Source organism: Botrytis cinerea, chromosome 4 (assembly GCF_000143535.2).
Source record: "Botrytis cinerea B05.10 chromosome 4, complete sequence".
Taxonomy (NCBI): Eukaryota; Fungi; Ascomycota; class Leotiomycetes; order Helotiales; family Sclerotiniaceae; genus Botrytis; species Botrytis cinerea.
In genome coordinates this window covers 1,355,878-1,375,543 of record NC_037313.1, presented here as the reverse complement: position 1 = coordinate 1,375,543, position 19,666 = coordinate 1,355,878, and the positions used below count along the sequence as shown (strand labels likewise).

The 19,666-nt window shown below is 42.9% G+C and overlaps 8 protein-coding genes across 9 annotated transcripts; 5 read left to right on the top strand and 3 right to left on the bottom strand.

Annotated features, from left to right (window-relative positions):
- On the bottom strand, positions 1-1,118 carry Bcyah1. Its single transcript, XM_001545975.2, has 3 exons — positions 543-1,118; positions 380-486; positions 1-328 (listed from the first exon to the last, which is right to left on the bottom strand). Exons 1-3 carry the CDS (start codon positions 830-832, stop codon positions 84-86), a joined length of 642 nt encoding a protein of 213 aa, XP_001546025.2. The 5' UTR covers positions 833-1,118; the 3' UTR covers positions 1-83.
- Positions 1,119-1,191: 73 nt separating this feature from the next.
- Positions 1,192-3,255, top strand: Bcugo1. Its single transcript, XM_001545976.2, has 3 exons — positions 1,192-1,887; positions 1,938-2,416; positions 2,464-3,255. Exons 1-3 carry the CDS (start codon positions 1,498-1,500, stop codon positions 3,047-3,049), a joined length of 1,455 nt encoding a protein of 484 aa, XP_001546026.2. The 5' UTR covers positions 1,192-1,497; the 3' UTR covers positions 3,050-3,255.
- A 702-nt stretch (positions 3,256-3,957) lies between these two features.
- BCIN_04g03830 (hypothetical protein) lies at positions 3,958-5,551 on the bottom strand. The gene has a single exon (XM_024692557.1). It carries the CDS (start codon positions 5,361-5,363, stop codon positions 3,996-3,998), a length of 1,368 nt encoding a protein of 455 aa, XP_024548336.1. The 5' UTR covers positions 5,364-5,551; the 3' UTR covers positions 3,958-3,995.
- A 679-nt stretch (positions 5,552-6,230) lies between these two features.
- BCIN_04g03820 (hypothetical protein) lies at positions 6,231-7,375 on the top strand. Of its 2 annotated transcripts, XM_024692555.1 has the most exons (2): positions 6,231-6,657; positions 6,757-7,375. In XM_024692555.1, the coding sequence occupies exons 1-2, from the start codon at positions 6,306-6,308 to the stop codon at positions 6,831-6,833; spliced, it is 429 nt and encodes a 142-aa protein (XP_024548334.1). In that variant the 5' UTR covers positions 6,231-6,305; the 3' UTR covers positions 6,834-7,375. The 2 variants fall into 2 exon arrangements, with proteins under 2 accessions (XP_024548334.1, XP_024548335.1); XM_024692556.1 differs by having other exon boundaries at positions 6,231-7,375.
- A 1,513-nt stretch (positions 7,376-8,888) lies between these two features.
- Positions 8,889-10,673, top strand: BCIN_04g03810 (hypothetical protein). The gene is made up of 3 exons (XM_024692554.1): positions 8,889-9,368; positions 9,426-10,124; positions 10,179-10,673. Exons 2-3 carry the CDS (start codon positions 9,473-9,475, stop codon positions 10,292-10,294), a joined length of 768 nt encoding a protein of 255 aa, XP_024548333.1. The 5' UTR covers positions 8,889-9,368; positions 9,426-9,472; the 3' UTR covers positions 10,295-10,673.
- A 286-nt stretch (positions 10,674-10,959) lies between these two features.
- Positions 10,960-13,461, top strand: BCIN_04g03800 (hypothetical protein). The gene is made up of 6 exons (XM_024692553.1): positions 10,960-11,422; positions 11,500-11,946; positions 12,003-12,050; positions 12,101-12,236; positions 12,281-12,537; positions 12,589-13,461. Exons 1-6 carry the CDS (start codon positions 11,007-11,009, stop codon positions 13,277-13,279), a joined length of 1,995 nt encoding a protein of 664 aa, XP_024548332.1. The 5' UTR covers positions 10,960-11,006; the 3' UTR covers positions 13,280-13,461.
- A 2,629-nt stretch (positions 13,462-16,090) lies between these two features.
- Positions 16,091-18,596, bottom strand: BCIN_04g03790 (hypothetical protein). The gene is made up of 2 exons (XM_024692552.1): positions 17,797-18,596; positions 16,091-17,746 (listed from the first exon to the last, which is right to left on the bottom strand). The coding sequence occupies exons 1-2, from the start codon at positions 18,194-18,196 to the stop codon at positions 16,425-16,427; spliced, it is 1,722 nt and encodes a 573-aa protein (XP_024548331.1). The 5' UTR covers positions 18,197-18,596; the 3' UTR covers positions 16,091-16,424.
- A 551-nt stretch (positions 18,597-19,147) lies between these two features.
- Positions 19,148-19,607, top strand: BCIN_04g03780 (hypothetical protein). The gene has a single exon (XM_024692551.1). It carries the CDS (start codon positions 19,322-19,324, stop codon positions 19,547-19,549), a length of 228 nt encoding a protein of 75 aa, XP_024548330.1. The 5' UTR covers positions 19,148-19,321; the 3' UTR covers positions 19,550-19,607.
- The last annotated feature ends 59 nt before the right edge of the window (positions 19,608-19,666 follow it).

The following is a 19,666-nucleotide window of genomic DNA, read 5'->3' as shown; positions in this document are numbered from 1 at the left end:
TGCTTCCCTACACCATTATTCTGGGGTAATGTCTCAAACCATTCGTGACCGTACATGTGATTAAGACATGTCGCTCACCCGCATTAACTCTTATTACTGAAATCGCTGGCCTGGAGGTTTCGTGTCATAGAAGGAAGCCTTACGCGCAATCCATCCATCTCTTTTGACATCACAATTTGGCAACCCAATCTTGATGTTTCCCTTAGGCCGAACGCTAAATCTAACATATCGTTCTCATCATCATCGGGCTCATTCATCTTATCGTAGAATGCTTCGTCTTCGACTATGACATGACATGTTGAACATGAGCAAGATCCTCCACAGGCGCCTATATTGATGATCAGCTTGTGGTGGAGGGATAATTGTCTACCTAACTAACCTTCCATCTCCAAGTCATTGGCCTGTGCTATATCCAAAAGATTGTCTCCTGCCGATACCTCAAAGGTGTGTTCGTCTCCCTCCTTATCGAAGAATGTAACATGTAACCTGCAAGTCAATTAGCATTGGTATAACAGTAAAAATTGACAAGTGAAAAGACGAACCCTTCCCCAGGCTTTGGGGGCGTTACATGCCCATGTAAAGCTTTTGATGTAGCAGAGAATTCTCGACGTGCAGCTGTAGATCTCCTGTTCTGTCTAATCTCGCACATCTGCTTTGTGCTAGGGCGCGACCCCGATATTGAGAAGGGACATAACAGAGCGGGCGCCGCGGGGGGTCTGCAGGAAAATCGAACAGGACTATCGGCTACTGTCGCAAACTCTCTTCGTAGAGATTGAATGGTGGTTCTTCGAATGCCTCCAAAGGCTCGGCTTGTACTTCGAACTGCAGACATCTCGTCTTTATCGTGATTGTTGTGAGGAGCGAGTGGGGTTGGGAAAGTGAGGAAGGTCCGGAGTCGAAGGTGGATATGTAGGTGAGATGGACGTAGACTTCTGCCCGAAATGAGTATTTAATTTTTCAGATGCTTCTTGACGCTTCTTCGCACTTTTAAGAATTGAATCAGTAGAGGATGTTCCTTCGCGAGCAAATGAATGCTTTGGTTGCTTGGAATTATTGCAAGCTTTCCACAACTCTTTGAAGCTTTGAATCCAGAGTTGGTGGCATTACATTTTGTACTCATATAAAAATATTCGTAAATCCGCACACAACCAATCGGTGTATTGCGATTACTCCGAAGTTTTGTGTGGTTCAGGGCGGTCGAACAAGCTGTGAGCAAGGCCTGCTCACGGATAAGGCATATCAGTTGCTCCAGTTCAGCCAGCCAGCCAGTCAGCCAGCCCAGCTTTGGGGCCAATGTAATCCTTGTTGATGAACTCTCCATTTGAGCATTGTAGAAAAAAAAGCTTGAATACCTGGACAAGGTACTTCTTCCACCTTGCATCGACGGACCGACGTGGAAAACAAAGAGACGACGACATCAACTCCCTAAGTACATCAGAGAATTTGTGTAAATTTTCATTCCCCTCGTTTTTCTTCTTGCATGCAACATAACCCAAAATGTCGACCTCAAGAGAAGGTCCAAACCCGTTAAGGCCATATTATGTTCCACCTTCTATCGGAATACCTCAAGACGTACCTATAACGACTTCGGGAACTCATGGAGTGGGATTAAAAAACGGAAGTGCAGCTTCTTACGCATCTTCCGCCCGAGACATATTCTCAGATATTGACTACAGTGACTATCTGTCGGATACCTCGCCATCTACCATCGAATCGCTTCAGAAGTTCATTAATGAGACTTTTACCAACTATGCGGGGATATTGTGCGGACAGCCCTTCGAGGTAGCAAAAACAATTTTGCAGGTAAAGAGTCAAGATGTTGAGGAAGGGACAACACCGGCAGCTACAGTGGAGAAAATAAAACGACGACCATCAGAATACAACGAGGTATGATTCTCTAAGTGAGGGGTCGAGATGCGGAGCTAATCGGAATCTAGAACTACCCCTCCGATGACTCTGATGCCGACGAGACAGCTTACTTTACATCGGCGGCACCTCGTACAAAATCATCATCCCCGTCGAGGCGTCGGTATAGCAGTGAAGGATCTGGATGGGAGGATAAATCCATTCCTAAAATTACACCACCAAAGCCAAAGCCTGCACATCAATTAAACCTTAGGAGATCAGATTCTATAATGGAGGTGATAGCGCAGGAATGGTCAAAAGAGGGAGCTTGGGGTGTATGGAAGGGTTCCAATGCAACTTTCATTTACGGCTTTCTACTGAAAACAATGGAAAGTTGGTCAAGCAGCATGATATCGGCGGCGCTGAACATTCCGGACCCAGGTTTAGCAACATTAGCATCGCAAGTTGATGTTACTGGTTCTCCTAACCCATGGACATCGTTAAGTGTAGCAATAGCAGCAGCTGCTACTGCAGGTCTTATTCTTGCTCCTCTTGATCTTGTGAGGACGAAGTAAGTCATTTGTTACCATCTTCAGAATATAATACTAATTCAAATAGGTTAATTCTCACCCCAACTTCAGATCCTAAAAGATCGCTCACCCATAACCTCAACACCCTCCCTTCATATATATGTCCTCCATTGCTTCTCATTCCCACCATCCTCCACTCAATCATCAAGCCCACTATATCACACTGCACTCCGCTACTTCTTCGAACTCGTCTCTCCATCGATCCTATTCTCACTCCAACAAGCTACACAACATTCACATTCCTTGCTCAAACACTGGAAGTCTTCATCCGTCTACCCATTGAAACAGTTTTACGTCGTGGACAAGCTTCGGTGCTCGCCTCAACCCAATATAACGAAGCTCAAGACCTCAAAACAATTGTCGATATTGGTCCATACAATGGAGTAGTAGGTACGATGTGGTCCATTGCCCGAGAAGAAGGAGAGTCATCTAGTCCCGAGCCTGTCGCTAGTGTAGGCGCGGTGACGCCATTGAGGAAAATTAAGAAAGTTCAAAAGAAGGGACAAGGAGTCGAGGGACTATGGAGAGGATGGAGAGTTGGTGTATGGGGATTGGTAGGAATGTATGGAAGTAAGGCTATGAGTGGTGCTGGAAGTACCGAAGGAGAATTTTAAGAAAGTCACAATACCTACTTGTTGTCTACGACAATCATGTTTCAAGCCAGTTCAAAACTTTATGGGCATGATGGGATGGGATGGCGTTGATTTGTTGCCATTTGTTTGGTTTGGGAACGATGGAATAGCTCTACTTCCATATATAAGGCGCAAAGGTCACTGGCGTTAGGATAACGAAGATATGTGAAATGACCAAAGCGTACTCACCTCTATTCATTTATTCTGTTTCCATTTCTGCCGTGCAATGCCATGTGATATATTTTATACTTGATATTGGTCTACATTTATGTACATTATCTAGTATTTTTTGGATTAGTTGATTTGAGTTTCGCTAAGTTAGTATGGTGGTCTTCCATGCATCAATCCCACTGACATCTTTTTTACTAGTACCACCTGCGTCTCTGGAGCAGCGGTACTTTTCGCTCTTTCGTTAGGGAGCGAGGAAGGCAAGCAGAGCAATTATTGGAGGAAGCGACATATTCAAATTAGAGCGGGAAGAGAAGCTGCAGGCTGAAGCGAAGGGTTGCCGTAATGTTGGTGTACGGTATGTATTTGCGAAGAGGGAGAGTGCAAGGGGGAGAGGGGGTTAGAGAACAATGCAAGTCGTCTGTGAAAATGTAGAATTTGCTGGGGAAATTGGTTGATGAGATGAGGTGTTGTTGGTTTTGTGGGATATGTAAGAGGAAATCTTGGAGTAAAAGTTTAAGGTCAAGGAGTTCCTCATACTGATCATGATGGATTCTTTAGCGACAGAGTACTGTCGTTCTAAAATTAAAATTCGGAAGTCAAGCGGGTGATTACAAGCACAACGTCTTCTGTCATACATATTTCACGCGAGCAACACAAGGAGACTCCAGTAGTGATGCTTTTCCTGCATCTACATTTACATCAAATACCACTCAAATCAATGTACATTACAGAAATAATTGATACATTTTCTTTCGACTTATTCAACAGTCTTCCCTAATCCCCACTTCGAACTCCCACTAACATCTCGTCGGTCGGGCGTAGCGCCTTTAATCCTCAAAATTATTGCAGCTAATAACATTCCCGTAACTAAGATAATCAGAGCCCGTTTCCAGCTCCAAGTTACTGCGGAGTCATTTTGAGAATGGCGATCGTGACGTGAAGCCGATGAGGGAGGATTTTGTACCGCTTCTTTGGGAACGGGTAGAGACTTTTTGACTTTGTCTTGCTTGATTGCATCGAGTGGCTTCTGGACCTTCTTAGCTGCAGAACTTTTGTATTTGTATTTGTTTTCCTCGTTTGCATCGAGTTGTTCTTGCAGCTTCGCAGTTGCATCTAGCGGGCCCTCGGGTTCGTTATGGAAAGGTAGATGCCCACCGGCAAAAGGTTGTATGTGTTTCCCGCCCGCACCAAGACCTTCTGGCCATTTATCACCCTCAGCCAAAAAATTAGCACGCACTCTATCTTCCAGAGGCGAGATCGCAGAATTACGGGCTTCGTTACGAGTTGGCTTCCACCAACCCTCTACATCCTCATATCCCTTTGATTTTCCCAAATTCGAAGGTTTGGTAGGCTCTGACTCATCCGCAACCTCGACCGTAGGAGCCTGGTATTCTCTATGGGTTGGCTTCCACCAATCTTCTACATCCTCATATCCCTTTGATTTTCTCCCATTCCTATTCCAACCCTTGAGCTTATTCCAATCAAGTAGCTGAGATGGTTCGTCATATTCTTTCCGTCTTGCACTTCTCTCTCTCTCCACCCTTTGATATTCATTCTCAGTCGAACTCCGGTCTCCTACCCGCCCCACTCTCCTCTTTAGCGGTGGTTTCCCCGTTGCTCTCAACGCCGCTAGTTCTTCTTTCTTTTTAAGAATTACAGCTGCTGTTTCTCGATGATGTCGCATTTTGATATCCATTTCTGCGTTTAGTTGCTTTAGTCGTTCAATGTCAGGGTCGATTTTTGCATTTCTCTGCTTTATTCTATCACTAAATTCAGCGAGTGAAAGATTTTCAGCAAAGAGTGCATCGATCCAATGTACGCCTCCCTCTCCCTCTGAATAGTCGGTGGGAGGATCTTTAATTTCTTCCCATCCATGACCTGAACTGTTTCCCAACTTCCTTTTCGGTGAATTTTGTCCCGAGCCTTTAGAGCCAGGCAGCTTTTGAGAGGCACCATATCTTTGTCTTTCTTCGTAGTCGAGTTGTTTTTCTTCCCAGTCTTTCTCTACCTGTAAAATACGGTCGCGCTCTGAAGATGAAATTGGGAAGCTTGAGTACTTGGTGTCTTCACGTTCATGAGGTGGGGTTTCTCGCTTGAGGGGGTCTTTTCCGGATTGGGTAGACATTTGGTAGTTTTGGAAAAATAACAGGCAGAGGTTTACACGAGGTGTTGAATGAAATTTCCGTGGAAAGTTGTTGAGAATTCAGGGTGTTGGATTTGAGCATTTGGTAATCCAGTTTGATGGGACAAAGAACATCATTTCTATTGAGATTATTTCAATTGGAAAATGGATGATGCATGCAGAACAAAATCAAAGAGAATATAACGTAAGTAATGGCATAAAGCTTTTCAAGAGTACAATAATGAATGTTATTGTGGTATTTTGACAGGTTGATGGTAATGTTGAGCGAAGGCATTTTTGGGAAACTGCATTCGAGAGGTTAAATGAACATCAAGGCTCTCTGGTCATTCTTTGATTTCACCTCAAGACTTGACCTCGAAAAGAGTGTTGTTTGCATTTTTGGATCTATCTACAGATTGAATGATCTTGGTGATTGGACTCGGAAGTAGGATTGAACACATAGGTATCCTATCCATACCACATTTGTCTTTTCGTGGCCAACTATCTCCCGACCAGTCGAACAAAGCAGCAGGTGTTGTCAAGAGACAATAAATAAGCATTGTTCTTGGAAGACAAAGAAATTTTTGCGAGAAATATTTCATCCCATGCACTTTATCCTTAGGTTTTATTCGAGACCTGTCCAAACTTTTGGAAACAATTATTACAATCTGTGTATAAAGGTAAGAAGCTTGCAGTGGTGCACATTTTCTCATCAAATTGTCGATATCTTGTGAGCTTGAAACCTTAGTCCCAGCCAATATTCCACAAAGCTCAAAAGATTTCATTGAGATTATTCCTAATCATATTCAAATTTCCCACACTAAATTCCGAACACTAGCTGCAAACATGGCCTCAAGAGACGAATTTGTTGGCATCGACTTGCACTCAGCTAGAGCTACAAGAGAGCAGGTAAGAAGAGAGCGCAGCACGAAATATTCCGTGCCGATGAAGAAAACTAAAAGAAGTTGCTACCCAATTGTAATCTGCATCTTGATCATTTTCATTGCGCTTCTTGGGGTTTTCATTGGGTTCCTATTGATCCACCCAGGCGTCATCGGAATGTCATGCTCAACTCAGGTCAAGTCTCCCCAGCCTTCCTCCCCGGTTCATTTTCGAACCATGACCCGTCCATTCTACAACACCACGACAACGACTACGCAATCGACCTCGAAGACAAACCCCAAGACTCAAGCCACAGCCACAGGTACACCAAGTGGCATTGATCCAGTGGCGATTGCAACCTGCCTCGGCGTTTTGGAAAATGCGTGCGCAACGAACAACTCACGAACAACCTTTGGTGAGTGCGATTCATTGTTTGTGTTCTTTTATTGTGACTTGACTGATATGATGGTTTTTCGAGGTGCAATGAAGCTTGATGCTGACGGATTAGGTTCAGTTTGTCAGCCAATGAAGAAGTTTTGTTCGAGAGCTATCCCATTGAACAGAATTCCTCTTGCAGAGATCAGTCCCTGAACCGTGAGTTCTGAGTTGAACGATACGAGAAGAGCAGCGTGTAAGATAACATCAAGAATAATAGACATTTTTTCCATAAGAAATCGTGCTTGTCCTATAATTGTGAGAGTAAAAACTGAGAATGAAAACGAGAATGAAAACGAGAACGAATGCGTGCAAATCTGTGCGAATGAACATGGAACAAAACTGAAGCATGTAGAGAATCGTAGACGGCCTGTAGCTACAGGGCGATGAAGCGTTGCAGTTGAGTTCTGATGAAAGTGCCACTGAAGAAAATCGTGGTAATGATTGTATCCGTCTCGTGTATAAAGCATCCTTAGGCCATGTAATTACGAATCATTGGGAATTCAATCTGGACGTTTCAAACATTCTCCAGCTTGTTCATGAGAGCTTGCCAATATCGCTACAGAAATGAGTATCCAGTCGTCATCTGTACGCAACCAAGCAACCACAAAATGGCCGGCACTTGTTAGGAGGAGGAGGCCAAGATTGTTTGCGAGTGTTCCAAGCGTCTGGGCCTAAACAATTAGCGAGCCATGCTAATAAGAATTTAGCATCTTAACATTGGAACGACAAATCTCAGGAAGACCCACATACACAATTGTTTGCAAGATTTGAGCGCCATGATTATTGTCCTCGGTGTGTAGCACTACCTACCTACTCCTTACGCTAGATACGCGTTCCTACGACGTTTATATCTTCCGCTTTAAGGACAGGATGAGTACTATTGTGTTCTCTCGCCAACTTCAGGAATATTTCAGGCTCACATGAACACCAGAGGTTCTGGATGCTTTGTGCAACGATGGCGAACGAAGTACACCGAGTAGAAATTGCCGCGAGGTATTATTCTCGATCCTTGACTGACATTGTCAAACCTTGCGTATGCCACTGGCTACTGGGCAAATGTGTTGCTTAAATGGACCTTGCCCTCCGATTTCCAGGGATATAAAATTCCAAATTTCACTCACATTTCTTACCAGAAATTGACAAGTCATAGTTCATCATTTGGCTTCTGCAACTTTTGAAGTGATAAGCCACGCTCTCATTCTCACAAGAGATGCATACCCGGGTCACTTGCAGGCCCATACTGCATTGGAAGTGCATGAATTGACTCAAGAGTGGCCCTTAATTGGTACATGTAGCACATTGAGACAGGGCAGATTTTGTGACCAAAAACGAGGCAACCGTGCTAACGAGAAAAGGAATATGAACGCCCAGCTCTATTGAAGTGTTTGAAAGGAGCAGTCGACCCATGACTGCATGGTTCACAGTGAATCGAAAGTATATATTGAGGACTTCCCACCACGAAGAAGGTTGACTGTTGTCGAAGCGATCTTATATATATTTATTAAAATCTACGTACCCCTTTTCCCCGTGGTATGTATTCATATGCCTTCGTCTCATTTTCATGTACCTGGAACCTTTGGGCCATCGCTAAATAACAACAGGCTTCAGAACATATGATTCGTTCACCTGGCTATGCATACCCACCAATAACCCAGCTGCTCACATCTGATTCAACAAATCATGTGTCGTTTGGGATCGCACAAACGGGCCGGAAGTTCGCAATTGTCTGAGGAGAACTCCTCAACTAATAGCTCACGGCACTTCTTGTCGGAGTTTTGAGCCTCAATACACAGTACAAATTGCTTACGCAAGTTTCAGACTACGCAAATAACCCTCTATCTCTCAGAGATTGTATTGCCAAAGGAGAAGTGGATGTACATTGTATTCGAAACAACATTGGTTTCCCTGGATTTTGTACTTTGTAAACTTGTTCATCGAATTCCTGATCAATTCTAGCACTTTCGGGATTGGTGGCAAAAGACTCTTCTTGCCAAGATGGAACACATCGGTGTTCAATTTAGGGTGCTCTACAGCAGCCACTTCATTCGTGATAGGCCTCATGTTCGCAACTAAAACCATATCGGTAATGAACGAATCCTACACAGGTTTCCATCTACCAGGGTGGTGTATTGTGCCCCTCCTTTTGTCTAAGTGGACGATGTGGAGCAAATGCATGGGTCAGTTATCGATAGTTACATTTCGCTCGTTGAAATCAACAGATACTCTCAAAATTTTATGAGTCTGAGAGATGAGATCTGTAGTGTACTTTGAGAGACGATAATGTGCCAATTCTTGGTTGCCTTATCACTTTCGATACCGGAATGATTTGGAGTGGACTATATTACTATGCTTGAATATGCATTCAGTCACTATCACCCCATGGGGCTGCTAAAATGTGCATATAATGTGCATCGTCAGCCAGGATGATGGTGCAAAAAGCAGGCCGACATCCAATCAATCTCCGTCACGAGGACTATACCATATCTCCGTATACCCAGGTAATGATCCTGCTAACCTTCAAAGCTGTCCTTGAATTATCACAAGTGTTTGTTTCCAACTCTTCACAGTATACATCTCGTCGCAAGTTTGATAGATATGTGCTTCTGATTAAAATCTAAACTTGGTTAATTGTTTCTCAATACAAGCTTGAAGGCTAGGGTAGAGCCTATATTGGTTTGTGAGACACATGTGAGTATGCTATCTTCGTGAACTTTCCAGCATTCTCTGATACAGCATCCAACACAGAGACCCTCGCGACAACCGACAAACTGGGCACGTCAACTATTAATGCTATGGCTCATCAACATTACACTAGCTTTCTCTTTAATGTGAATGAGCTTCATGTTAATGAGGATCCCGAAAATGGAGGTAGACCTCCGAGGGTAAACGAAAATGGACGATGGGTGCCACCCATCTATAGAGATGGTTTCTTACCTCAAACTCCCGGGCGAATGTTTCGATGGACTAACGGATATGTCGAATATGCTGGGACTGATTATGGATGGCTTAATGGGCAAGGATTTGCCTATCTGAACGACGAAATGCTTCAACATTACGGTAGTACAACTTTGTTTTGGTGTAATGAATTTACACAGTTTCAAATGATGGAAGCGGACGCAACAACGATAGACATAGCGACTTCAGATTTTCCATACAACAGATGGTATCCCCTGACATTTCGATACGAAAGAACACTTTCAAGGGTATCTTCTTCTGTGGAGGAGCAATATCTTGCTGGGAGGGACGGGACTTGGATTGCTCAGCTTGGGCTTCAGACCTACCGCCATCGTAGTAACCATCCAACGGAAGGACTCGCTGGCAATCTTGCTACCATTGTCGCATTAGTGGCATTCTCTTGCACTGATGAGGACACTCTATACGATGTTCTAGTCAATAACCTTGCATGGCGAGGGCAGTTGAGGATTTACGATGCAGAACATGGAAGTAAGCTATCAAAGCCAGGTCGCACAAGGATTATCAAAACTCTAACTAAGATAGGATGTCCTGAGAGAGGAGTCGTTAGCAACATCTACCTAGACCCAGAGAATCCACATGGCTCTACATATGACGCGCTCCGTCGTCTGGAATGGATGGATGGACCCATTATTTACTAAGATTCGGTTCTGTGAAACAACGCACTTTCTCAACGTCTCACTACATCAGATGTACTTTCTGAAGATTTGCGGATAATTGAAGCGATTGCCTTTGTTCATTGTGCTGGAACATAAATCTGTCTTGGCGGAATGGCTCGTTTTTCTCAATTTTGATAATACGTTATGCTGCCATTATGGTTTGCAATTTTCTTTTCCATTAACTTCCACTTTTCAAAGTTTTCGATGCGCACATCTTAGTGCTTTTTTCATACAGTGCTAGCCTAATGAAAAGTCACAATTGAACTATCAAGACTTATTCAATGTCGGATAATGTACTATTTGAGCAGAGGGGCCGAAAGTTGAGAGATGTGTTGCCCCCAAATTCAGCCGGTCCCTCACAAAGCTAATCGCTTGCAATGAATATGCCATGCTTAAGTCTGTCTAACATGCTGTTGATTTCACATTATTTCGATAATAACCAAACAGTTCACTATAACAACGAGCCGCCACTAACCAATTAGCAGGTCCCAAATATTTGGATGGGGTGCATAAGATTTTCAATCATTGGCTGGATGCTGATGCACGATTTCAAGGTAATATGCAGAGTACCTCTTCTTGCAGCATCACATGTGGCTTAGCAGATAACAGCCTTGTTGGGTGTTTATAAGATCGAATCTTTTCTCCCTGAAGTTCGGTCCCTAATCGCTGTTCTTTATCACATCAATATCCCACCATGTCATTTGGATGGTCTGCCGGGGATATTGCGCAGGCAATATCTTTAATCGTTAAGGTTGTGAAAGCCCTTGATGATGGAAGTGGGGCCCCTGATGAGTATCGCAAAATGGCTGTCTTCCTTGAGAGTGTTAATCTCACACTAAAAAATCTACATGTCTTTGCTTCCTTGGGGGTATATCCTTCGAACGTAGACGAGATACACAAAATGGTTGAGAATATTCGACCACCCTTGGAGCGTTTTATCGACGAGATGAAGAAATTCGAACGACACTTAGGTAGCAATGCTACGCCCGGCTGGTGGAAAAACATACCCCAAAAGATGTTGTGGACTTTCAAGCGTTCGCATCACCAATTAAAGAAGGAAATCAAGGAGCATGCGTTTATGCTCGACAATCTTTTAAATCGTTTCACATTGTGCGTATTTCTTCTGGGAGCCGTCCTCACTGTCCTTACTGTTCGCAACACTCAAACTAATTCATGGTTACCTTAAGGGAGGTCGTCCTCAATCTTCCCGAAGAATTTAAACAAGTATTTATGAACACTCTTACACCTCAGATGGTTTCAGTTCTTCAAGGAATGCTCGATCCTGTACGCAGCGAGATATCTATAATACGAAGCGAAGGGAGAGAACAACATAAAGAACAGTACTCTAAAGCAGAGGAAATCATTCTATTGCTGCAGTCGCTTAATTATAAGATTGATGCCTCCAAGCCTGAGAATAATGCCTCTTTGGATGCTGCCGTTCGCAACATAAAAGAGCACATAACTAGTACTCTAAGATCAATGTCCATCAATTCTCAAATGCCAATCATTAGCAGTTTCTCACAAAGGCCATGTAATGCCGAATCACCTCCTGCAAGCAATCTTTTGTTTCAAGCAATGAACATAGATCCACTCGAAGCGAGCGACGAGGAGATAAAACAATCGCTACGAAATATGTAAGTTTCTCTGGTATTCAGAATACAATGATACAAGCTGATGTTGATCCCTACAGATATTATAGCATTGTTCTATATGCAGGAATGTTTTTGCGCAATTTATGGTACCTTTACCCTTCCTTCACATGAAGTTTCAGAAATTGATTTTTTGCAGTTTATATCTAGCCAACGGGTTAAAGCTATCGAGGCCCTTGACACCCAATCTTCTTGGGATATATCACATAACGTTTCATGATGCACTTGGCCGACCTCCAAGAGTTCTTCAAATTGATATCTTCAATAACTTTCAAGTATGTATATCCTCACAAAAGCTAACCTTTATTGACATTTTTAGATCTTCCAGGTATTTTTACACCAGTCTTTCCATGATACAATAGGGAAACCCTGGGTAGAACGAGGGTCATATTTCCTCGCGAATAGGTCAGATAACGCTGCTTTGACGGCTGACACCTGGTCGCGTATTGTTAAGCCAGGGTGCCACGTAGAAATGGCCATGTTGCTTGACTATATGAGTACAGCAGAGAAAAGATGCCCAAACACCGGTTGTCCAGGCGTTCTAACCAGCATATCTGGATCAACGCCGAAAAAATGGTTCGTAGAGTTCATTTTGAATCTTATCCAATAGTTAGCTGATTGAAGAAGCTTAACATGTCAAACCGATATACGTGAATTCAAAGTTGCCGGCGCAAACGAGGGATATTGCACGCGTTCACTTGAACGGAGTATCGATCTATTCAAGAAGAAAAAATTTAGGACTTCTGATACTGCAGATTTGGACCGACGCGATCATCGACTAGCAGAGCCTCCGGCTTCGCAGGCTAAAGAGCCTTTGAAGCAACAAGACAAATTCGAGTTTGAGGCACCGTTTTCCACCACGCAGTCTGAAGCTTCTTCTAGACTACAAAATCCAGTATTAAAATTCGACATCTTGCCTCCAGATTTATCATTAAAGCATACTCTAGAGCTACAAGACGATAAACCGGGGCTTGGCATGGAATCTTCAACCCGACCGTTTAAGAATATCTCCAAACCACAAAATCAGCCAGAATCCAATACAAAAACTCTGAAGATACAGTCTAGACCAGATTTACTACCCCAACAAAGCAATTTGAAGTCCGATACGGAGCCTTCAACTCAACCATTTGTAATAGCTTCAGAATTGTGGAAAAGCCGTGTCTGTATTTGGAGCTGTTGCTGGTGTCGAGATTCTTCTGGAAACTACACATCTTCAGGAATAACAACTCAGATTATAAGTTGTCAAGCATGTTGTCATGTAAGGTGCGTTGATTGTCATGTTGAATGGGTCGAAATACGTCACCGGCATCACGGTTAATATATCACACCCAAAGAATCTAACAACAACTGGCCATTTCAAAGCGGATGAAATGAGTCTAACATTTTCGACATATTATCTTATTTCCAATATACAATATTTGTTCTGAGTTTGGATGGTGGGGGCTAACGTTTCAATGTGCTTTAACCAATGAATTTATATCTCTAAAATAACCGCAACCATTGGATGGACGCTTAATCATCAACTTGATTCTTATATCGAGAATGATGATCTAATTATGGTGATTACTCATATTTACTATGGGGTTCTACAATCCTCGAGCGTCTAATTTTCGCGAAACATAAGATCAAAAACACCCATCAAAGATCCAACTAGAACCTCCGACGGGCATCTTCTTACCGAGAAACTCACAATGAACTCTCCAAACGTGTGTGTATACAAAGACCTCGCATTAATCAAATAATCAACAATAGCTACAAACCCATTCATCATTTTCATCGACTCCATCAAACCATCCGCAAATATTCTTCGAAATGACTTCCCCAAATCATACCTCACCTTTATTCAGACAGCCTTCCGCAAGTAATCCTGCAAACAACCGTTTGGTATCTTCCGCAGCCACATCTCTCATCCGTCCTCCTCGCTACTACATGCTCCGAGCCTTCACCAATCGTCTCCTTCCTTTAGCACTCTTCACAGTCTTCCTCATCACAGGTACTGTAATTCTCGTGTATTCTGTTGTGGACAAACGGGTTATACCTTACAACTTCATAGTGGGCTCGTATATAACTATCGGTGTCATCATTATTTTATGGTGCTTATCACGCTTTATACTTTTTCTGAGAGAAAGTTTCGGGGAGTTGGGAGTTGATGAAGCAGAGGCTGGGTTGCATGGAGTGAATAAAGTACATGTAAGAGGATTATGGGGGAAGGAAGAAGGGAGAGTAAAGAAGTGTTTGAGGTGGTTAATAGGAATGCCAATGAGTGATGGGTCTAGATCTTCAGTTGGTGGAGACAATGTTAGAAGCCATAGTTCACGAAGTCGTCGTGAATCTGCAAGACAGGACCCGCAACTTGCAGGGGAGGGGGTTGAATTGAGAGATTTTGGAATTCCTGGTCAAGATCCTGGGATAAATCCATTGGGACCTGCATTCCTATCTTTCGAACATCTCCCTAACGTACCAGCTCATTCACTCCAGCCCTGGGACCAGCCAAATGATCTAAATTCCCACAATCTGGCACGGCCACGTTCTACTTCTCAACAGCAAAATGCAAACAAAATCAAAAGAAAACCCGTACCTCCTCCTCAAGAAACCAATAGCCATAGAAGACCGACTACAAATCCGATAATTAGCACATCCCATGACAGGTTAACAGTACACCACTCCTCACCACCTAAGCCTTCACAACCCGTCTCATATATAGCCGAGGAATCACGAGATATCACATCTCAGACTCGCTTAACACCCCATACCTTGCCACTATCTCTGCAGATCAATCCTGGTTTTATGAACGCTCCTCGGTCTCGCGTATCGAGAATAACAAGACCGCTAACGCAAAGTTCATGAGCGTCATGTAGTTTCTGGATATCGCTTATTTCTGGAATTGCCTCGGATATCATATCCGACAATTACTCGATAACTCAGCGTAGGTATCACAACCCCTCCGAACTATTTGCATCTATCCATCCTCTGACTATTTCATGCAAATTCCCGACAATCAATCTATTCCTCATATTTCAGCTATTTCCATCCACTGCCCATCCCCATTTCCCATATCTCATAACATCAACATCAACTGCAACTCCACTCATCCTAGATTTCATTTCTCCACCCCCAACTCAAACCCAAACCTTGACCAAAAAACAATTCCAAAAAAAAAAAAGCCATCACATCTCACAAAAATCACATACTCAGGTAATATCTCATTACATTTACTTATCTTAGTTTGCAACTAGCCTTTTACGCCTAGCTTAACTTACACTCAGCGATATTTTATCATAAGAAAGAAAGATACATCCCTTAAAGATCTCTTCCCTCTTTAGTTTTCTTATTCCGATTGTTTGCTCTCTATTGATATAATCTAGTATATAATGTGATTATGAATAATATCTACTTACTCTATTTATCGATTAACTAATTAACTAAAGAACTCATATTATAGATTTAGATTTAGATTTAGATGTAGTATTTACTATGTACTCTATCCTACTCTGCGCTGCTCTATATAGTTCATTCATTCTAGCTTAAGTAGATCGAAATACAAATATACAAATAGAAAATAAACAAAACATCAATAAACTGAATATCACATTACTTTACTTTCCTTCACTCTTTTCAATCTCAATCTCAATGTACACACACACACACACTATAAGTATCTCCTCTGCACTACATACACTACACTATATACATATATACATACATTACTCTCCCCCCAAAGATAACAAAAACAGAAAGACAATACCTCTAATACCACTCATCTCCATCCCATCCCCATCCCAACCTTCACAACTACACTATCCTATCCTATCCTATCCTATCCTATCCTATCCTATATCACATCTCAAAATCTTAAAATCTTAAAATCTCCAGATTTCCAAATCTGAAAAAATCAATAGATAGATAGATATTTGTAGATAACTCTTTACTTGATTCTTGATTTCTACTTCTATTTTCATCTCCATTTTGATTTCCATTCTCATTTCAGTTTTCATCCCACTTGCAGTAAATAAAGATGCAGATGGGGAATTGTCACAACAGGAGATACAAGAGCATTACGTAAATACTTATACGAATTCGAACGCGTCATCCCAACAAACATAATCACACACATAGTAAGAGGATAAAGTGAAGATAACACCAGAAATATAATATATTTATTGTTGTGTATCAATAAATATCATTCATTCCGAGTGCAAACAACAAAGTTCCACAAATCTTTCTGTAGTACAAATATTCGTCACGAGTATCAATTCCTTCTGTGAACCATAGACGCAGAGATATAAAGCTCTTTCATTTCCCAGTTCTCCTCTTCCACAACCTGACGCCTTTTGTACCATCAGATTCCAATACTCCAAGCTTTAAATCTTTCCAATTCCGTACCCCTGATACTCCATCACTTATATGTGCGCATACTCAAAGAATGTCCAGTCCAAAAGAGTGATAATTCCAAATCCCCAAACTCAAACAAGGGTAGGTCTCTCCTCACCGAACCCTGTATACCCCATCTTGACATCACCGCCAACAACTGGCAAGACATTGTCCCGTCCATTTCTCCCACCATTCATCATTTTTTCATCCTGTGGGGTATTTGTCTCCCTTTCTTCCCTTTTCTTTCTCCCTAATTTTTCGCACCATTCTTCTGCACTAACTATTGTTCCGTCCAAAACTCCTGATACTTGAGTCATCATGTCCAAACCTTCTTTGGCCAATACCATCACTCTTTGTGCGCCCTCTTTGGCATCACTATCTCCATCCCGATGACCTCTGCTTTCGCCATTTGAAACAGAGTTTGCGATTTGAAATCGTCGAGGCAAAGATGTCAAGTGCTTACGTACAAGAACTCTTGCATTTTCGGGGAGAGCACCGCCAGCATATTTAGATACAATATCTACCACCTCTTTTAAAGTCTTCAAGACATCCTTGTTCAATTGTGCAATCTTTGCAGTTAAGGCTGAGCGCTGATCATCTGTGTGAAGCACTACTTGACGTTGATTATTGTCAGCTCCCTTTTCGGAATAGGGGGTGTCAGCAATGGTGCCAGAATTGTCGTATTGTTCTAAGACTGATTTCAATGCCACAATGAGTTTCCCAATGTGCTCATTTGCCCAACGAATCCAACTGAGACAGTATTTTAAGCTTCGGAGCGACTCTTCCGACATTGCGACACTGAGTCCCGAGGTCGAAAGGACGAGACGGGACTGCCATGAGCTCCCAGAAGATGCAGATTCATCAGATCCTCGGTTCGATGGTACTAACGCTTGCTGTGAAGCTTCATAGCTAGGACTGCGTTGATCGTCATATGCAGGAAGGCTGTCCGTTGTAGAAACCTGACTAGGACGACGGCGGCGCTGTTGATCAAATTTTATTTCAAACTGCATGGGCTGGCCTTCGAGGTCGGCCGGAGAGGAAGTATTGACTTTCCGTCGCTTATGAGAAGGGGAATCAGATTCGGTGTCGGATGGTCCATGATGACTCGGTCTACGACCACCAAGGAACCAACGCACACCCCCTTCAACTCCTGTAATACGGTTGACAGAATTAATTGTATTGACAACCGGAGTAATCCTTCTCTCCACGTATTCTGCACTAGACTTGAAACGAGGACTATAATTTTTGGAAGCCGAGTATGCGGATAGTGAACCGCCTATCGCGTTTCCTATGAGGGGGTGGGACGTGGTAAGGAGTGAGAGAAGGGGTTCGGGTTGTGTAGAACCACCTTGTCGAAATCGGGGTGAGTTTGAAGAGGGTACATTGCGTTGACGCGGGGAAGACTGTATAAAATCTGTAACAAAATCAGCATAGAATTCTTCCAAAATTCTCCCGAAAACATACCGGCGCGAAGATCTCCCAATGCTTCAGCAGCAAGTCGCACATCAGGATCGTCTATAGATAGTACACTTCCACCCCTCCTTGCTCTATTGTCTGATAAATCTAAGTCCATACCGTTCGGCGAATCTGTACTTCTTCTAGTTGTTGTTTTGGGAGATAGCTGTGAGGGGCCCGGCTGATAATATGCGGTTAAAGGATTTGAAGATGGCCATGTCAATGGTGCTTCTGCGACTGGTTCTTGTCGATATTTTGTTTCCGTAGACATAGAAGGTAGAGGGGGGAGGATTCGTTCATGATGAATCGGTGGGGGGTCTGCTGTGGGTACAGAAGGCAAACTTATGGTTCGAGGGTCGTGAGATGCGTAGGATGGGGGGCATTCCCTTAACATGTGATCGTGTTCCATTTCGATACCAAACGCCGACGGCTATATGAAAATGGCTGAAAAGTGATTGTAAGTGATGAAAATAGACAATTAAGACTTGGCATATGTGTACTGCTGGAAAAGAACCAGATTTGTCGAGGTTCCAAAGGGTTTGTACTCGTTGAATTGATGAATGTTCTGGGAATTTTTTTGCTTGTGATACGATGATCTTTAACTGTTGTAAGAAAGAGAGAGAGAGAGAGAGAGAGAGTAACTACTGTGATAGAAGCAAATAAAAAAGCAAATGATTTCCTCAAACTTGAATGATAACGAAACTCCAGATCCAGTTCTGTCTTCTCTTTCTCCCCTTTCTCTTTAGTTGTATATGATCGCAGATTTACATGGCGCAAAACAATCGAATGAAGTTCGGGGAGATGATGTCGGTCGGTTCTCGCTCGTGGGAAAAAACATTCACATGTGACCATCTTGATTGCTTTTGGCTGGTTCGGTAAAGGCGAATTGGATGCATGGTGGGCGGAGGGCGGAGGGTGGAGGGAGTAATGTGATGTGTATCTCTAGACGAGGGAAATTTTGACGCTGATTTTGCTTTTGATGGCGATTTGATGCGTTGGGGGATTCTGGCCAAACGATTGATGGGTGATGGATGATGGATGATGGATGATGGGCGATGGATGATGGCTGGCTGGTCTTTCTCAGATATGCATATATATATATATATATAGCAAATCGATCAGCGGCATGCTATTAGCAATGGCACTGGCATTGAAGACGTTTTACATAGAAACATATCATCACGGGTTTCATGAGACGACATGATACGAAAGGAATGACAATGCTTCCCGCATTCCACCACCCATAAATCACCTCATACTGCTGTTGTTTGGCATATGCATGTCGCAGGGAATACACTCAGCCAAGCAGAAGTATCAACGACTTCAATCCAAAGCAAAGATCACATATGCGAAGACGATTGAACGTGCTTGAAATCACCATCATGGCTCTTGAATTTTATACTGCATCTTGTCGAGTCTCTCACCATAGCCTCAAAACAAACCTTCCCTTTATCTTCATCTGTATAGTCTCTCGGATCGCATCTGAGAACGATTGAACGTGGGAGAAGTCACCATCACGGCTCTTGAATTTGCTATGGTATCTTGTCTTGTCTCTCGTCATACCCATACAACCCCTTTCCTGTATCTTCATATGTATGGTCCCTCTGACGCCGCCCAGGCAACCTGTTGTCCAAAAAGACAATGCCCGGCCAGCTCTTATGGTACCGTTGGTATTGGTCTCCGCGCCGCGAAATCGCTAACTACATCAATGGGAAACAAGATAAGTGTTAACAGAATGTTAACACAAGTTATATTTATGTGATTGAGTTGCACTGTCTAAAAGGGCGCGTTGAAGAAAAAAGAAGAAGTTTTTCTTCCCACCAAAAGATATTTAAGCGTCGAAGATTCTGCCGTTCTAGCGCTAGTACACTTTAAGTCT